General features: G+C 35.9%; 1 protein-coding gene across 7 annotated transcripts in view; it reads left to right on the top strand.

The window, feature by feature from the left end:
* The window catches only part of DGKB (diacylglycerol kinase beta), a 749,649-nt gene that overhangs the window by 223,378 nt on the left and 506,581 nt on the right, over positions 1 to 19,690 (top strand). For all 7 annotated transcript variants that reach the window (XM_057504557.1, XM_036894568.2, XM_036894565.2 and 4 more), the window contains one exon: positions 10,634 to 10,732. In XM_057504557.1, the coding sequence (XP_057360540.1) occupies positions 10,634 to 10,732 (99 nt within the window). The remainder of the gene's footprint in view (positions 1 to 10,633; positions 10,733 to 19,690) is intronic.

Genomic DNA, 19,690 nt, shown 5'->3' with positions numbered 1-19,690 from the left:
ATTATTTACTTTTGGTGTCATGTAGGGCTACTACTTTTAATAAAATATTAAGCTCCTAATGGTAATGTTTAAACATTTCCAATGCTTTTCCAAAAGGAAGGTTTATGCCATAGCAAATGCCAGCACTAGGGCAATATTCTGAAATGGGAAAGTGTTAGAGACAGAAGAATGTGTAAACCAACAAATGTTCCTCTAAGTCAAGGCACTTAGCTTTTCTTTGGAAGAATGACTTCTCTTTTTTCTTCCAAATTCTTATGAAAATTTATTTTCTATTTCCCCCCCCCATGGCTTCCTAGATTTCACTGCTTTCTTCTCAAGTATAATACCTCCACTCTTTTCTCAACTCCATCCCATAAATACATGTACACATATACACAGTCACATGTTTTCTTTTTCTAACTTGAGACAGCTTTTCCCAATAAACATAGATGTGCCTCTAACTTAGATGCTATTGGAAATTGCCGTAAACTTTGAAATTATTTCCAAGGGCTTTATTTACTTCCAGGAAAAGCTAGTTCATATTTTATGAATTTCCTAGGTGTGGAACTGATTCCCTTAACATGAGTGGAAAGTTTTGTACATGTAATAAAATAGTGAACTGAGGACTTTTATGCCTTAGTCTTAAAAAAATGCAAATATAACAAATGAACAAAATGAGCAAATGAACAAATGAGCAAATGAACAAAAATGAAAGCATTTTTAAAGAGGTAACATTTTCTTTTCTCCAAGGCTCCACTGCCATTTTGTAGAAGAGGCAGGATTTGTCAACAGTCAAATTTACTTCCATTGTTGATGAGGATCTTTGTGTTTATGCTTTTACTAATTTGGCATCTGGGTTATCTTTAAGGCAGTCATCGGTCTTCAGCATCTTACTGATACTGTAAAGCTTCACCTGTGTCTTTTTCTTGTATGCTTGTCAATAAAATGTCACAGTGACAAGTTTAAGCAACTTATTTTCATTACTGATTATGTTTCCTTTTTAACCTTTTTAAATTTTTATTGAAAAATAACAACACACATGAAGAAAAGTATAAATATCCTAAGGGTAGAGCTCAATTAATTTTGCGCAAATGAACACCTTGCATAACCAGCACATGATGAAGAAACAAAACATTACCAGTAACCTAAATTTTATATAGGGAAAGGAACTCTTTAATTCTATTGTATGGTTTCTGTTCTTGGTTGATATTTGTTCTGAGCAGCATATTTTTTAGAGCAGTTTCAGGTTCACAATAAAAATGATGTTCAGATAGTCCCGAGAACTGCAAATCTTTTCTCATTGGCTTTCACATTTTTATATTTTATCCCCAAGTATGTCTCTGAGCAACATGGTCCATAACTAGACCAGCTATATAAATTTGACTCACAGCTTGTAGAATGTCATGATATTGGCCACCCAAATACATTTAGTGAATACCAGATTGTAGTCTTAATAAAAATATAAGGTATCCTTGCACATCAGTTAATACAGATTCCAAGGGTAGGAGAATTTTCTTGCAGTGTGTGTCCCTGATAGTGCGGTTACCCACCTTCTTACTGACTCCACTACATGCTTACATTCCTACAGGACTCTGCCTCACCGCTGCCTAGACAAAACCCAGGGATATGGGTCACATAGAGCAATGAAACTGGAAAATTCCCTACTAGTTTTATTTAGTTCCGCAGAGGTCAGTATTCCATGGGACCAACTGCAAGTACCTATGCTCTGAAATCCTTAAACCACAATATGAAGAGCCACCCCTTCCTGCACACATGATCTGTTCTGCTCATCAGTGGTGTGATTCCACCTGAGCCCTTGGTTCTCTCTTCTAGACTGGAAATTAGCCTAAATGCCAAAAAAAACAGTCACTAAGTTCTTTTCTTTTTTTTTTTTTCCATCTTATTTTACACCTGGTAATGCTCAGTAGCTAGAGGGGTTAGTCCTCCCTTATCATGTCAGTTACAAATTGTGAGAAACACTTGGAATGGAGACAGAGAAAAGGCTGAGACCTGAGACCTGCATCTGTGGTCAGTGCTGGCCCGGGGTGTCCTGCCCCGCTGTCCTTCACAGTCACATGGGAGGCTTTACAAACTGCAGTCAAGAGTAAGACTTCTGTACTGTCTCACTCTGTAAACAAAATGATTTTTATTGTGTATCTTGGTATTTGTTGAGACTTCATAGAGTCTATGTTTTTGTTTTTAAAGAGGTTATACAGGATCAAAACATAAAATCCTTTTCTCTTTGGTATTGGTTCAGTTTTCATAATGATTGGTGCTCTTGTTTCCTAGCACTGCCATACCAAAATCACAAAATGAGTAGCTTAGAACAACAGAAATTTATTCTCTCATAGTTCTGGAGACTAAACATACAAAATTGAGGTGTCAGCAGGGCCATTCCCCCTCTGGAGTCCATAGGAGAAAATCTTGCCTTCCTCTTAGCTTCTGGGGGTTGACAACAATACTTGGTGTTTCCTGGCTTGCCGCTGCATCACGAAATCTCTGCCTCTGTTGTCACATGGCCTTCTTCCCTCCATGGCTGTGTATGTCCAGATTTCTCTCTTCTTCTAAGTACCCAGTCATTGGATTAGGGTCCAAGATAACTCAGTGTAAATTTATCTGAACTTGAATATATCTACAAGGATCTTATTTCTAAGTAAGTTCGTATTCAAAGGTACAAGGAGTTTGGACTTCAACATATACCTTTGAGGAACCCAATTCAATCCACAACTATTGGAAATCTATTATCTCTAAATCTAAAATTCCAGGGCCATGATTTATTTTAAGAAAATTAATTAAATCTAATAAATTAATAATAAATTTAAACTAGTATTTTTATTTTGAGGAGTCTATGCTTTTTTCATTTGCCAAATCAGAGTGTTCATTTATTTAGTTATAATTTGCATGTGGCTTCAATTGCTTCTTTATCTTCAACACCCCTTGACTTTTTACAAAGATCAGCAGTGTCCTGTAACTTTCTTTTTTTTTTTTTTTTTGGAATCATTAATGTACAATTACATGAGCAACATTATGGTTACTAGACTCTCCCTATTATCAAGTACCCATGACATACCCAATTGCAGTCACTGTCCATCAGCGTAGTAAGATGCTATAGAATCACTACTTGTCTCCTCTGTGTTGTACTGCCTTCCCTGTGCCCCCCCCCACATTATGTGTGCTAATCGTAATACCCCTTTTTCCCCCTTATCCCTCTCTTCCCACCCATCCTCCCCTGTCCGTTTCCCTTTGGTAACTCTTAGTCCATTCTTGGGTTCTGTGAGTCTGCTGCTGTTTTGTTCCTTCAGTTTTTCCTTTGTTATTACACTCCACAGATGAGGAAAATCATCTGATACTTGTCTTTCTCATCCTGGCTTATGTCACTGAGCATAATACCCTCTAGCTCCATCCATGTTGTTGCAAATGATAGGATTTGTTTTCTTCTTATGGCTGAATAAAATTCCATTGTGTATATGTACCACCTCTTCTTTATCCATTCATCTACTGATGGACACTTAGGTTGCTTCCATTTCTTGCCTACTGTAAATAGTGCTACGATAAACATAGGGGTGCATGTCATTTTGAAACTGGGATCCTGCATTCTTAGGGTAAATTCCTAGGTGTGGAATTCCTGGGTCAAATGTTATTTCTATTTTGAGTTTTTTGAGGAACCTCCATACTGCTTTCCACACTGGTTGAAATGAACTAATTTACATTCCCACCAGCAGTGTAGGAGGGTTCCCCTTTCTCCACAGTCTCACCAACATTTCTTGTTTGTCTTTTGGATGTTGGCTCCTAACTGGTGTGAGGTGATATCTCACTGTGGTTTTAATTTGCATTTCTCTGATGATTAGTGATGTGGATCATCTTTTCATGTGCCTGTTGCCCATCTGAATATCTTCTTTGGAGAAGTGTCTGTTCAGCTCCTCGGCCTATATTTTAATTGGATTATTTGCTTTTGTTTGTTGAGGTGCGTGAGCTCTTTATATATTTTGGATGTTAACCCTTTATCGGAGATGTCATTTATGAATATATTCTCCCATACTATAGGATACCTTTTTATTCTACTCATGGTGCCTTTGGTGTACAGAAGCTTTTCAGCTTGATATAGTCCCACTTGTTCATTTTTGCTTTTGTTTCTCTTCCCCGCAGAGATATGTTCATGAAGAAGTTGCTCATGTTTATGTCCAGGAGATTTTTGCCAATGTGTTTTTCTAAGAGTTTTATGGTTTCATGAGTTACATTCAGGTCTTTGATCCATTTCAAGTTTACTTTTATGTATGGGGTTAGACAATGATCCAGTTTCATTCTCTTACATGTAGCTATCCAGTTTTGACAACACCAGCTGCTGAAGAGGCTGTCATTTCCCCACTGTGTATCCATGGTTCCTTTATCATATTTTAATTGACCATATATGTTTGGGTTAATATCTGGACTCTCTCTTCTGTTCCACTGATCTGTGGCTCTGTTCTTGTGCCTGTACCAAATTGTCTTGATTATTGTGGCTGTGTAGTAGAGCTTGAACTTGGGTAGCGAGATCCCCCCAGCTTTATTCTTCCTTCTCAGGATTGCTTTGGCTATTCAGGGCCTTTTGTGATTCCATATGAATTTTAGAACTATTTTTTCCAGTTCGTTGAAGAATGCTGTTGGTATTTTGATAGGGATTGCATTGAATCTGTGGATTGCTTTAGGCAAGATTGCCATTTTGGCTATGTTAATTCTTCGTAGCCAAGAGCATGGGATGAGTTTCCATTTGTTAGTGTCCTCTTTAATTTCTCTTAAGAATGTATTGTAGTTTTCAGTGTACAGGTCTTTCACTTCCTTGGTTAGGTTTATTACTAAGTATTTTATTCTTTTTGATGTAATTTTAAAAGGAATTGTTTTCCTGATTTCTCTTTCTGCTAGTTCATCAATAGTGTATAGGAATGCAACAGATTTCTATGTTTTAATTTTGTATCCTGCAACTTTGCTGAATTCAGGTATTAGTTCTAGTAGTTTTGGAGTGGATTCTTTAGGGTTTTCTATGTACAATATCATGTCATCTTTAATAGTGACAGTTTGACTTCTTCCTTACCAATCTGGATGGTTTTTATTTCTTTGTTTGATTGCAGTGGCTATTACCTCCAGTACTATGTTGAATAAAAGTGGGGGGAGTGGGCATCCCTGTCTTGTTCACGATTTTAGGTGAAAAGCTTTCAGCTTCTTGCTGTTAAGTATGATGTTGGCTGTGGGTTTGTCATATATGGCCTTTATTATGTTGAGATTATGTTGAGGTACTTGCCCTGTATACCCATTTTGTTGAGAGCTTTTACCATAAATGGATGTTAAATTTTGTTGAATGCTTTTTCAGCATCTATGGAGATGATCATGTGGTGTTTGTCTTTCTTTTTATTAATGTGGTGGATGATGTTGATGGATTTTCAAATGTTGCATCCCTGAGATGAATTCCACTTGATCATAGTGTATGATCCTCTTGATGTATTTTTTAATTCATTTTGCTAATATTTTGTTGAGTATTTTTGCATCTATGTTCATCAAGGATATTGGTCTGTAATTTTATTTTTTGTGGTGTCTTTGCCTGGTTTTGGTACTAGAGTGGTGCTGGCTTCATAGAATGGGTTTGGGAGTATTCCCTCTTCTTCTATTTTTTGGAAAACTTTAAGGAGAATGGGTATTGTATCTTCTCTAAATGTCTGATAAAATTCAGCAGTGAATCCATCTGGTTTGGGAATCTTGTTCTTGGGTAGTTTTTTGATTACCGCTTCTATTTTGTTGCTGGTAATTGGTCTGTTTAGATTTTCTGTTTCTTCCTGGGTCAGCGTTGGAAAGTTATATTTTTCTAGAAAGTTGTCCATTTCTTCTAGGCTATCCATATTGTTAGCATGTAGATTTTCATAGTATTCTTTAAATTCTTTGCATTTCTGTGTTGTCCATCATGATTTTTCCTTTCTCATTTCTGATTCTGATGATGTGTGTAGATTCTCTTTTTCTCTTAATAAGTGTGGCTAGGGGTTTATCTATTTTGTTTATTTTCTCAAATAACCAGCTCTTGGTTTCACTGATTTTTTTCTATTGTTTTATTCTTCTCAATTTTATTTATTTCTTCTCTTATCTTTATTATGTCCCTCCTTCTGCTGATTTTGGGCTTCATTTGTTCTTCTTTTTCCACTTTCAGTAATTGTGACTTTAGACTATTCATTTGGGATTATTCTTCCTTCTTTAAATAGGCCTGTATTGCTATATACTTTCTTCTTAGAAGTGCCTTCCCCATGTCCCACAGAAGTTGGGGTGTTGTGCTGTTGTTTTCATTTGTCTCCATATATTGCTAGATCTCTGTTTTAAGTTGGTCATTGATCCACTGATTATTTAGGAGCATGTTGTTGAACCTCCATGTGTTTGTGAGGCTTTTTGTTTTCTTTGTACAATTTATTTCTAGTTTTACACCTTTGTGATCTGCGAGGGTGGTTGGTAGAATTTCAATCATTTTGAACTTACTGAGGGTCTTTTTGTGGCCTAGTATGTGGTGTATTCTGGAAAATCTTCCATGTGCACTTGAGAAGAATGTGTGTCTTGCTACTATTGGGTATAGAGTTCTGTAGATGTCTGTTAGGTCCATCTGTTCTAGTGTGGAGTTCAGTGGCTCTGTCTCCTTACTTATTTTCTGTCTGGCTGACCTGTCCTTTGGAGTGAGTGGTGTGTTAAAGTCTCCTAAAATGAATGCATTGCATTCTGTTTCCTCCTTTAATTCTTTTGGTATTCATTTCACATATGTTGGTGCTCCTGTGTTGGGTGCATATATATTTATAATGGTTATATTCTCTTGTTGGACTGACCCCTTTATCATTATGTAATGTCCTTTATCTCTTGTTACTTTCTTTGTTTTGAAGTCTATTTTGTCTGATACAAGTACTGCAACACCTGCTTTTTTCTCCCTTTTGTTTGTATGAAGTATCTTTTTCCATCCCTTCACTTTTAGTCTGTATGTCTTTGGGTTTGAGGTGAGTCTCTTGTAAGCAGCATATAGACAGGTCTTGCTTATTATCCATTCTATTACTCTGTGTCTTTTGATTGGTTCATTCAGTCCATTTACATTTAGGGTGATTATAGATAGATATGTACTTACTGCCATTGCAGGCTTTGAATTTGTGGTTACCAAAGATTCAAGGGTAGCTTCTTTACTATCTAAGCATCTAAGTTTAACTCACTTGTTATGCTATTATAAACACAGTCTGATGGTTCTTTATTTCTCACCCTTCTTATTCTTCCTCCTCCACTCTTTATATGTTAGATATTTTATTCTGTACTCTTTTGTGTTTCTCTTGACTGCTTTTGTGGATAGCTGATTTTATCTTTTGCCTTTAGTTAGTTTTTGGTTGATCTTTCTTTGCTGTGATTTTATTTTCTCCATTGACAACTATTTAGCCTTAGGAGTACTTCCATGTATAGCATTCCCTTTAAAATACACTTTAGAGGTGGTTTGTGGGAGGTAAATTCCCCCAACTTTTGCTTATCTGGGAGTGGTTAATCCCTCCTTCAAATTTAATTGAAAATCTTGCTGGATACAATATTCTTTACTCAAGGCCCTTCTGTTTCATTGCATTAAATATATCATGCCATTCTCCTCTGGCCTGTAAGGTTTCTGGTGAGAAGTCTGATGATAGCCTGATGTGTTTTCCTCTGTAGGTGATCTTTTTTCTCTCTCTGGCTGCCTTTAATCTCTGTCCTTGTCTTTGATCTTTGCCATTTTCATTATTATATATCTTGGACCCTCCTTGCGTCCCTTGTGTTGGGAGATCTGTGGGCTTCCATGGTCTGAGAGATGATTTCCTTCCCTAGCTTGGGGATGTTTTCATCAGTTATTTCTTCAAAGACACTTTCTATCCCTTTTTCTCTTTATTCTTCTTCTGGTACCCCTATAATGTCATTATTGTTCCATTTAAATTGGTCACACAGTTCTCTTAATATTCTTTCATTTCTAGAGATCCTTTTTTCTCTCTCTGCCTCAGCTTCTCTGTATTCCTGTTCTCTAATTTCTATTCCATTAACAGTCTTTTGTACCTCATCTAGTCTGCTCTTAAATCCTTCCATTGTTTGTTTTATTTCTGTTATCTCCCTCCAGAATTCATCCCTTAGCTCTTGCATATTTCTCTGCAGCTCCATCAGCATGGTTACGACTTTTATTTTGAATTCTTTTCAGGAAGATTGGTTATATCCGTCTCACCAGGCTCTCTCTCTGGCATTTGAGTGATTTTGGACTGGACCAGGTTCTTTTGCCTTTTCATGGTGATAGGAGTAATCTTCAGCAAGTGATGCGTGTGTCAGCTGGGAGAACAAAGTCCCTTCCTGCTTGCTGGTCACCTTGCCCTTCTCCATTGCTTGTGCTGGTTAAGCACACACAGGAAGCAGTCTCTGGGTTAATCTCCTGAGTTGCTATGGGCAGGGCGGCCCTTGGGATAGCCTAGGGCACTACCAGGGGTTGCAGACTTGTGGTGTATGTTCTCCTGCAAGAACGGTGCCCCTTCATGCCTTCTGGACTTTGTGCCATCTTCCTTTGCCTGTGCTGGGCAGCTGAGCACAAGGGGCATCCTCTGGGTCTGCCCCAGGTAGCTGCACACTGGCAGAGGACCCTGTGTGGTTGCTGTGGGTGGGGCTACTCCTCAGCTGGTCTTCAGCAATGACGGGTCAGCTGATTTGCTTGCAGTGACAGTGGGGGGAAATGAATGGCAGGCTGCTTATCACCATGAGGGGCTTTGGAGCTGCATTGTCACCCAGGGTGTTAGGGCACCTGAAGTTCCTAGAGATCATTTTATCTCTCTCTCTGCCTTAGCTTCTCTGTATTCCTGTTCTCTGATTTCTATTCCATTAACAGTCTCTTACACCTCATCCAGTCTGCTCTTAAATCCTTCCATTGTTAGGGCACCTGAAGTTCCTTAAAATTCCCCGCCTGCTGAGCTGAGTGCGCCAGGACAATTTGTCCACCTGTTAAACCCTTGTCCCTTTAAGACTTTTAAAGCACCTGCTTTCCTTTTGTCCCAGGGCAGCTGGCTGTTTGGACCTCTTTGCAGTCTCAGTCTTGGATTTTACTTTTTGTTTTCTCTAATATCCGGTACAACATGCAATGTGTGTCTGTGCTCCCAGTGCATATAACTAGGGATGGTTATTTGGCAGTCCTCTGCTTCCACTCCCTCCCCACTCCGATTCTTTTCCTCCCACCAGTGAGCTGGGGCAGGGGAAATGCTCGGGTTCCGCTGGGTCATGGCTTTGTATCTTACCCTTTTGGTGAGATGCAGAGTTCTCACAGATGTAGATGTAGCCTCGCTGTTGTACTGTATCCTCTGGTCTCTCTTTTAGGAGTAGCTGTATTTGCTTTATTTTCAAAATATATATAGTTTTTGGAGGAGTTTCTGCCACCCTACTCATGCTGCCATCCTGAGAAAATCCCCTAAACCACATCTTTAGAAGGAGTTTATATGCCATTGAGAAGCAGAGTTGCTAATTATGGATGAATGTGTAAAGGTACTTTCATTTCATGTAATGTGGCTTATTGTGCATTAATTACAGTACAAGTAACCTTAACTCCAAGGCAGGGAGTTAATAAGACAGATGTTTTAAATTCAAGGACAATAAAAATACCCCTTCAATAGAGTTCTATCATCACCAGTAAATCAACACTCACTAGTCTCCTATTAACTAATTGGTTATTAACCATTTCCAAAGGTAAGTTTGTTGTGGAAATTAATGTAGCTATGACTTAAATGGGATGGCTTTTGGTTCAAAATGGGAAAAGGATGCAATTTTTTTGTTGTTTTGAATAAGATATCATTAATATATAATTTTTCTAAAGTATGAATATTTTGTATTAAGTTAATACAGAGTGAAGGAGGGAGAAATATGTAGATGCCCTTAAACAAGTATTACTTTAGCAAATCTGTGTGATTCCAATAAAAATTACCACCTCAATTTTAAAAATCACTGTTTAATGCATTATGTTATAATACCTTAATTTAAATTTGGATAAAAATATTGGTTTAGGTTCATATATGTTGAGAAGTAAATAACACATTATAGGATTATACACTAACTTAATGTAGGGCTGATAAATATAATATAAATTTCTATAATCATAATCATTTTCTTACATTTATATCCTGCTCCTACTGAGATGAATCTCTGGTTACATTTACATATTGAATTACAAAGTTAAAACTAATGATGGGATCAATTATGCCCCATACTGAGCTGTGCACTTTGGAATGACTTTGAGAAAACAGAGGGTCAAAAAAAAAAAAGGAGCATTCACAGTGTACAGTGCTTGCAAGATGATACGAACAGATAAGCAAAGGAAGAACTGTAATGGACAATAATTTGTGTTTGTCAAAGAAATCAGGCTTTTATTGGTCTAAAACCTGAAGTAAATTTTTAATACTAACATTTATGAGAATTGGAAAATATATAGGCCAGGTTTCAAAAGTTGCTAAATGGTTTATTTCAGGTATATACAAAACGATCACATGTAATTTGAATCCCTTTATGATCCTGTTTATTTGTTCTTGTAATTCTTTTGGTATGCTATCTACTGTATCTCAATTTAAATATCTGCCCCATGTTTGCTCTGTCATGTTTGCAAAGTTTGACAGAGTCTTTTTTTCTCCTTTCCTAGTTGCATAATAAGTGTGCTTCTCATCTAAAACCTGAATGTGACTGTGGACCTTTGAAGGACCATATTTTACCACCCACAACAATCTGTCCAGTGGTCCTGGTGAGTTTTTCCTTCTCATCATTTTGCTGTAACTTGGGGTTTCTATGACTAACTAGTACACTGTGCCACTAAAAGCTTCCTGAGCTAATTTTCCATTGATAAAGGCAGAACTCTTTAGATCTAAAATCATTACTTCAGAGGGGACATCTTTGTCCACTATATTTCCTTTTTCCTTCATGGCAAAATAAATGTTCTACTAAGGTATGCTCTAACTGAAGCTGACTCAGGTTTTAACACTTAGTCATGCTGTACTTACCAGAAATTGTATGGCAGGACGCTTCTACATTTTACATGTTTTATAGATCTAGCTTCCCAGAAAAATGAAGTTATTCTTATGGGCAGTTTTGCTGGGGATGCACATTATATATCTGCAAAGTTGAGGTCTCTCATTTAGGTCAGAGGCTACCTAGCAAGAGGATACATGCCTTGAAAGCTATGTGCTGCCATTCGTGTATTTTATTTTTTATTAGTGAACAATAACTTTAACTACCTAAGTGAAATAATTACTTAATTGATAATGCAAGTGAAAAACATGTAAGGTAATCCTGAAAAAGAATAAATCTTGATACATATAGAAGCAAATATTCAAAGGTACTATATTTCTAAGTCCAAGTTATTTCTAAGATAAAACAGTTATTTTATAAAATGAACTATTTTATATCCATAACTCAGGTCTCATTTTTAAAAACAGCATGGAAATTAAGTGGCTGGAACTTCAGCTTGATATAATAAAAATACAACAACTAAGAAATGTTAGACAAATACTTTTCTAAAGGTCAACATAGAAATTAATCAAATTACTCAATTTGCACCCACTTATGATTCATTTTGTAATTATCTGTAGAATACTGGCTGTATTTTAAATGCCTTTATTTTTAAAAATATTTAAAACTGTTCATTTTCTCAACTACTAATAAAGAGCAAAAGAAAATACCTCCACATTGCTGAGGATTGCAATAACAAATTTTAAATTTCCTCTCCTGATGTGAGATATGTTAGACATCCTGTGGTAAATAGGATAAATTAAAAATAACAAAAGCTATAAAATATACTCTACACTTTAGATGAATTTTGGTGTTATGTTTATTCTTTTATAGATATTTTAGAAAGAATTTGTAGAATTGTTACATATTTTCATTCTTTTTAAAAAGGTAGTAGTTTCATTGGTTTTGATACATCCACAATCTCAAATTTTAACTCTGAGAAGAAATCTGATTATGTCATTCTACTATCCAGCTGCCTATGTAACATGCTACTCAGTTCAGTGAGTCTGGTGACTACTTCCTTGGCCCACAGTGTCAACCTCAGGTCACAGAATCAGACATGACATGGATTGTTTTTTTTTGTTTATTATTTTATCTCTCCTTTCTTGGGAAGAATCAAAGATACAAAAAACAAGTGTTACATGAAGAGTCATGTCTTCTAACAATCTTGTAAACTCTTTCATCTTTTGGGGGAGAGGACATTTTTTTATTTCAAAGAGTTATTTTCAGTTATTAAACTTCCTCCAGCTTTAGCCATGATTTTTGTCTTAGTATTTGCTAGTTTATCATTTCTTTGGTACTATCTACTCTGAAGTATTTGGCACTGTTCACCACCACATCCTTCACAAATGTCTGCCTTTTGTTGACTTTAATTATACCATACTTTACTGGTTCTTCTGTTTCTCTGAATACTTCCTTTAAATATCTTCCTTGGTTTTCACAACTTTATCCTTCCCCATATTGGTGCTTCCTGTGCGCCACTCTCACATATCACAGCTTCCCACTCTTAATATTCTTCCTAGTGGGATCTTGTTTATTTAGTTGATTTTATTACCATGTTAATTTATATTCAATTCATCCTCCTCTTCTGAATCTCAAGCCCATAAAGCTCTAACATGGAAGGCCCATGTTGTTTCACGTGCCTGTTATATTATTATTATCGTTTAATGTAATAACAGTTTGTATTTACTAAACATGTATACTATACCAGCTACTATGCTAGAGAGATTAATTCATTCAATCAGCAAGTATTTATTGAATGTCTAGCTTAAGCCAAATAGTATAATAGATAGGAAAAAAAAACTAAAAGGTTAAATGAAATCCTTGCCTTCATAGAGTTTTCCTTCCAACAATGTAATAAGTAAATTATTTAATACCTGATTATATTAAAATACTGGTTGTATTTTAAATGTAAAGGACAAAATTAAGGCATAAAAAGAAGAGGAGAAATCTGGGACTTCAATTACAAAAGAGTTGGTCAGTAAAGAGTTCACCAAGGAGATGGTTGATTTAATAGTTGAGGAATGTGAGGGAGTCACCCATGTGGCTATTAAGCCTGACATTTGTGAAGGGCATCTAGGAGATTAGTGTCTGGGCCAGAGTGAGCACGGGGAAGAATAGTTGAAGAGAAGATCAATGATGGCATAAAGTTTTCATTCTGTGTAAGACAATTTTGACCATTGTAAGAGTCTTCGCTTTTACTCTGAGTGAAGTTGGAAGCCAGTAGAGGATTTTGACCAGAGAGGGAATGATCTGAATTTGATTTTTAAAAAGTTAATTCCTGTGTTAAGGGGGCAACAATGTAAAAAATATATGACAATTCTATTTTGACAGAGAAATAGGAAGTTGGGTCATTGATGAGAGCAAAGATTGTGTGAGATATATAAGAAGTTTGGGAATTGGGAAGAAGTTATGTAACAGTCACCTAGGAAAGCGGGAGCTTAATGGATCAAGGAAATACCATGTGATTGGCAGGGAGTAATGAACAGTCATTTGCCATAAAGCAGACTAAAACCAACTACTCTGAAGTATAAATTGAGATGTAACCAATGATTTTATACATCAGATATATTCACTGTTTTGAGGGTTGCAATTGTATCTAGGTTATTTTAAGAATATTATCAAAAAATCACATTGCTTAAAATTTATGTAATGCAAGAATTTTATCAAGATGTTCTGTGATTGTGTTTAGGTATGTATACTTTCTTAGAAAATTTTTTTTAGCAAAAATAATTACAATTACAGTCCATTTACTGACCCTCTGAAGAGATTTAGAGCTGTTAACAAAGTAGATTTCTTGAAGGCTTGCCCTTGTCCCACCTCCAAACAAATGTAAGGTGAATCCAATCTGTTCAACAGGGGACTCTTGATAAGCAACTTAATATTCATGAAAGGCCATTAACACTTCCCAACTGAATGTTAAAGTAGATGTTCTGCCTTTAATGGACTCTATTAAAAAGTACATTCCTGGCTCTTGTTATAGATCACACTCAGAAATCTCTGCTGCCTAATCCCAATCAAAGGGATACTGCAAAAAAATTGTAATCCTTTCATGTGGTACATGGCTGATGAACATGCAATCCACCTATTCTTATGTTCTAAATTTTAACCCTAACCAATGATAGACATGGGCCATGTTGTTTTAGTCCTTCACAGATTTGCTTTAATTAAGTTTGGAACCACCATTATGTCTTTAACCTTCACTGAAAGGCATTAAAAAAAATTATATGAAATCCCATTGTAACAGAGAAAAGTATGCTGTTGGAAAGGCTTTCATTATCTAACAGATCCCTCTCAGCCTTGTTTATCATGGTTTGTTACCTTTTAGACAATATTAGTCTTATTACTGTCATGTTTTATCTTCTTAGGAAGCAGACTTTAATTTATGTCCACATTTGACTATGATACATGTATATACATTATTTACTTTCTATGTGCTAATCTGTAAGTTGCTATCCTATTCATAAATTTCCCTTCAATATAGTGGCCTCATTTAGTATCTGAAAACTATTTTTGATAGTACATAAATTTATTAGATCACAGAAATCAATGGAATAGGCTAGATAGAACCCCTTGGATTCTTGGAGTGATTTCAGAGAAGAAGCTATAAATTTGATCAACTTCTCTAGAACTATGATATAATCTTACATTCTTTACGAGTTTTATATTATTTTTTATGATCAGGTAAACTGAGTCTATAGGAGTGCACATATTTTTATGATTCTCCAGTTCAGGGGTGGGAGGCAGGCTTTTATTCAATTAATTCTACCACTGTCAACAAAAGAACATTTGATATGTCTCATGAAGAACTAGATTTTCAACTTTATGTTTGAACAGTAAAACAAAGCAGATCATCATAAAAATAATTTTTATTATATTTAGCTCCAGGTTTAATTTAGTTTTCTTTATGCATAATGTGATTATGATACATTATTATTTAAAAACAAGATTCTTATTCCCTAAATAAGAGGTTAATTATTTTGTCATTTTCTTTTCAATATATATTATATATATATTAGTAAAGCTGCTAAAACATAGGGGTGATATAATGTTGATTACTTTAAATTTGAGTTTATAGTATAGATAACTACCCACTTTTTATATACTGTTATGACTATATTTGTGAAATATTTTTAAGATTACTGATAATCAATGTACATTATTTTTATATACAACATCTACAGTGCTAGATTCCTTCTCTTTTTCTATCCTTTTCTCTGTCTTGCCTTTCTTCTTTCCACTGGCTTTTATTAAAGTCATTGGAGCTAAAAATTCAGATAAAAACAATTCTGTTATTTCCTGGAAATTAGAGTCTATAGGTCAAGACAGGCAAGAAGATTACATATTGTGATATAATAAATATTAATTTATAGGGGCTCTAGATGGAAGATCTTTGAAGTCCATCCTGAGACTAATTTGAAGAGTAGATGAAAACTTTCTGGAAGAAATGATGCTTGAGTGGAATCTTGAAGAATAAATAGGGATTTGGCTAAGTGAGCTCCATATGATAGTTTCAGCAGCAAGAGAGTACAAAGTGAGAACTTGAAACTGCAAAATGTTTATTACAGGTTATGAATAAAGATAAGACTTGCGGAGATGATAAGGCAAGGTCTGAGACAGTGAAGTCTGGCCAATCTTGTCAAGGAGTTGGGCTTAGGCAGTATAAATAGGAGACTACATGATCAGATTTGGTTTGAGAAGGAGAATTCTGCTAGCAATGTGATTTAAAGTAAATTTAAAGCAGGGACACAGGAGATAGAGTATAATTATGGGATTCTTATATGAATTATCAAAAAAACAGAATAAGAAATTGGGGAAACTCGGGGAGAAGGTTGTAGCAGAGAGGAGGATATGAGGTTTGATTTGATTTCGGAAAAGATTGGTTCTAGAGGATGGTAAAGTCCGGTATGCGGCCACAGTCAAGATGTCTCAGCTGGAATGTAGAGGAAGTTCACTACATGTTAGGAGGTCAAGGAACTCTGGGGATGCTTAATTGTATGTGGTCCTTAAAGCCACCCAGGATAATTGCGGGGTCTTGATGAAATGGTTGCTATGTGATAGTAATAAAAAAGGGTAGAGGGGAGAATTCCTATATTCCATGAGCTTCAGATGTTAAGAGATTCTACTCTGGGTCTATTTTGGGAATAATGATTTTATTGGAAAGCCAAGAGATTTCCATAAAACCTACAGAACTATTTAATGGTTTACAGAACGGGCACCCTCTTTTCAGCAGTGTTATAGAGAAAGTGGCAGACATACTGTTTTTTCATGTGAAACCCTCATAAGAGTGTATATCAATAATACCTTAATAAAAAATTTTTAAAAAAAGAACTACATTGCCTAAATAAGAAGCCTTCCTTCAGTTGACCTTTCTGCTTTGACACTGTTACATGCTCAATGAACATAAAGATGTGAAAATAAAAAACAAAACAAAAGAGAAAGTGGGAGAGACTTATAAAGGAAATGATCATTTGTTTATTTTAAAGAAAAGTTTCAGAGAGCCCAGTGAAAAGTTTTGGAAATGAGGTGAGGTATGGGAGATTAATTGAGGAGAAAGAAAGGAGAAATTAGCATGGAATAGTAATAAGCAGAGAGGATAGAGGCCAGAAACTTAAATTTCCAATGAACTCTGGATCTGTGGGCAAGTTGTTTTCTTCAAATGGTTACAGAATGGTGACGCGTGACTCATGTCCAGAGGGACAAAATACCTAAAAAGGCATTTTTTGGGGAAAAATATGTATATGTTTTATACACACACACACACACACACACACACACACACACACACATACACACAGACACACTGTTAGGCAATATACTCTCTGTGTTAGAATGCTGGCTTTTTCACTAGTTTTGTGACAAAGCAAGTTATTAACATTTTGTGTCTCTGTTTTGCATTTGTAAAATGGAATTAAAGTAATTAATTCATGAAAATTGCTTACAAGTAAGCCAATGTATTTAGTAAGTGCTCAGTTACTATCCAATATTAATGTTATAAATATTGCATTGAAATTAGAAATCTTAAGTTTTATCCTTTTATTCTAAAACCACCATTCATTTATTAAATGAAATCTGTAAAAACAAAAATGAGAAAAAGTTAAAAATTTGTAGTCCAGCTTTATAAGAAACATTATTGATAAAGACCACAGAAATATTTTCCTCTTGATTTTTAGATATTTTTGACATTTTTGTAATTAATCTTAATATATCATGTGACATCCTATTTTCACACTTAAGCTAATGTCATTAAATATTAACATATTTCCATATACTATGGAATGTCACTAATGGCTGAATGCTATCTCTTTTTTTTTTTTTTTTTTTAATAATTATTTTTTATTGAAGGGTAGTTGATGCACAGTATTACATTACATTAGTTTCAAGTGTACAACACAGTGGTAAAACATTTATATACATAATTCTAGGTTCCAGCTATCACCCTACTAAGCTGTTACAATAAATTGACTATATTCCTTATGCTATACATTACATCCCGGTTACTTATTTATTTTACCATTGGAAGTCTGTCCTTTTTTTTTTTTTTTTTTTTTTTTTTGTGAGGGCATCTCTCATATTTATTGATCAAATGGTTGTTGACTACAATAAAATTCTGTATAGGGGAGTCAATGCTCAATGCACAATCATTAATCCACCCCAAGCCTAATTTTCGTCAGTCTCCAATCTTCTGAGGCATAACAAACAAGTTCTTACATGGAGAACAAATTCTTACATAATGAATAAGTTACATAGTGAACAGTACAAGGGCAGTCATCACAGAAATTTTCGGTTTTGCTCATGCATTATGAACTATAAACAGTCAGTTCAAATATGAATACTCATTTGGTTTTTATACTTGATTTATATGTGGATACCACATTTCTCTCTTTATTATTATTATTATTTTTAATAAAATGCTGAAGTGGTAGGTAGATACAAGATAAAGGTAGAAAACATAGTTTAGTGTTGTAAGACAGCAAATGTAGATGATCAGGTGAGTGCCTGTAGACTATGTGTTAATCCAAGCTAGACCAGGGCAATAAAACATCCACGTATGCAGAAGATTTCTCTCAGAACAGGGTGGGTGAGGTTCTAAGCCTCACCTCTGTTGATCCCCAATTTCTCACCTGATGGCCCCCCTGCGACTGTGCCTGTCTTAGGTTGTTCCTCCCTTGAGGAATCTTACCCGTCTCTGGCTAACCAGTCATCTTCCGGGGCCATACAGGGAAATGTGAAGTTGGTAAGTGAGAGAGAAGCCTTATTGTTTGAAAAGGTTAGCTTTTTACTTCTTTGCATATTTATGCCCTGTGGCTTCTATGCCCAGCATTTGTCTTGAGGTATCTTTACCACTTGGAAGAATTATGATACTCGGTAAATTTGATATGAGGCACGAATTCTATTTAAGGGTTGTAATTAGGAAGGAAGAAGAAAAGCTATAGAAGTAGCAGGCGGAAGAAAACATGGGAAGATTGATTATTTCTTTGACATATTTTCTTGTAGAGTAACTTCAGCATGGATAGGTTTAAAGCTACTACGCACACACATTAACATAACAGGAGTATAGTTACATAACCAAAGCATATCTGTAATTACCAGCCATCTCCAGTGAAACCAAGAAAACCAGTTAGGCACCTTAGGCATTTGTGAAAACTTATCTATGATATGGTGGATATTGTCCAACTGAACTTGAACAGTCTGAGAGAAATCAGACAAATTAAAACAACCCATTCCTGAGGACTGTTCACATGCCATATGTTCTTTTAACAGTAAATAGTCTGTAGTTGTAAGACTTTGGAGCGCTACAATTTGCACTTCTCCAAATTCTTGGTTGAGTTCCAACAGTATAGATCCAGTCAAATTTGTTGTTTTACTGTATGCACAGGTCAGCTTAGATATCTCCTTCCTCATTCCCATGGCAAGTCCAGGAACTGGTGGGATGAGTGCATTTACAGCTGTAGCAGTGCGTGGATCTTTGTTGGGGTATTTTGATGACCATCTTCTGGCATGAGTCTTCCCGAGAGTGCTGATGTTGGAAGTTCTTTTTCATATCGTATCTTAGTTCATTTTCGGGGTAGCCCAATTAGGCTTTGATCCTCTGTATAAACACAAACAGACCCTTTGCCTACACTTTTATATGCCCTTTATACCCTTGTGTAGAACTCGTTGGAGGTTACCACACAGGAACTGCCCTTTTTTTTTTTTTTTTTTTTGCTTTGTTTTTAGTATCACTAATCTACACTTACATGACGAATATTATGTTTACTAGGCTCTCCCCTATACCAGGTCTCCCCTATAAACCCCTTTACAGTCACTGTCCATCAGCATAGCAAAATGTTGTAGAATCACTGCTTGCCTTCTCTGTGTTGTGCAGCCCTCCCTTTTCTCCTACCCACCATGCATGTTAATCTTAATACCCCCCTACTTCTCCCCCCCTTATCCCTCCCTACCCACCCATCCTCCCCAGTCCCTTTCCCTTTGGTACCTGTTAGTCCATTCTTGAGTTCTGTGATTCTGCTGCTGTTTTGTTCCTTCAGTTTTTCCTTTGTTCTTATATTCCACAGATAAGTGAAATCATTTGGTATTTCTCTTTCTCCGCTTGGCTTGTTTCACTGAGCATAATACCCTCCAGCTCCATCCATGTTGCTGCAAATGGTTGGATTTGCCCTTTTCTTATGGCTGAGTAGTATTCCATTGTGTA

Source organism: Manis pentadactyla, chromosome 7, assembly GCF_030020395.1.
Source record: "Manis pentadactyla isolate mManPen7 chromosome 7, mManPen7.hap1, whole genome shotgun sequence".
Lineage (NCBI taxonomy): Eukaryota > Metazoa > Chordata > Mammalia > Pholidota > Manidae > Manis > Manis pentadactyla.
Note: the sequence above shows the minus strand (reverse complement) of the source record. Positions and strands in the feature narration are given on the sequence as shown.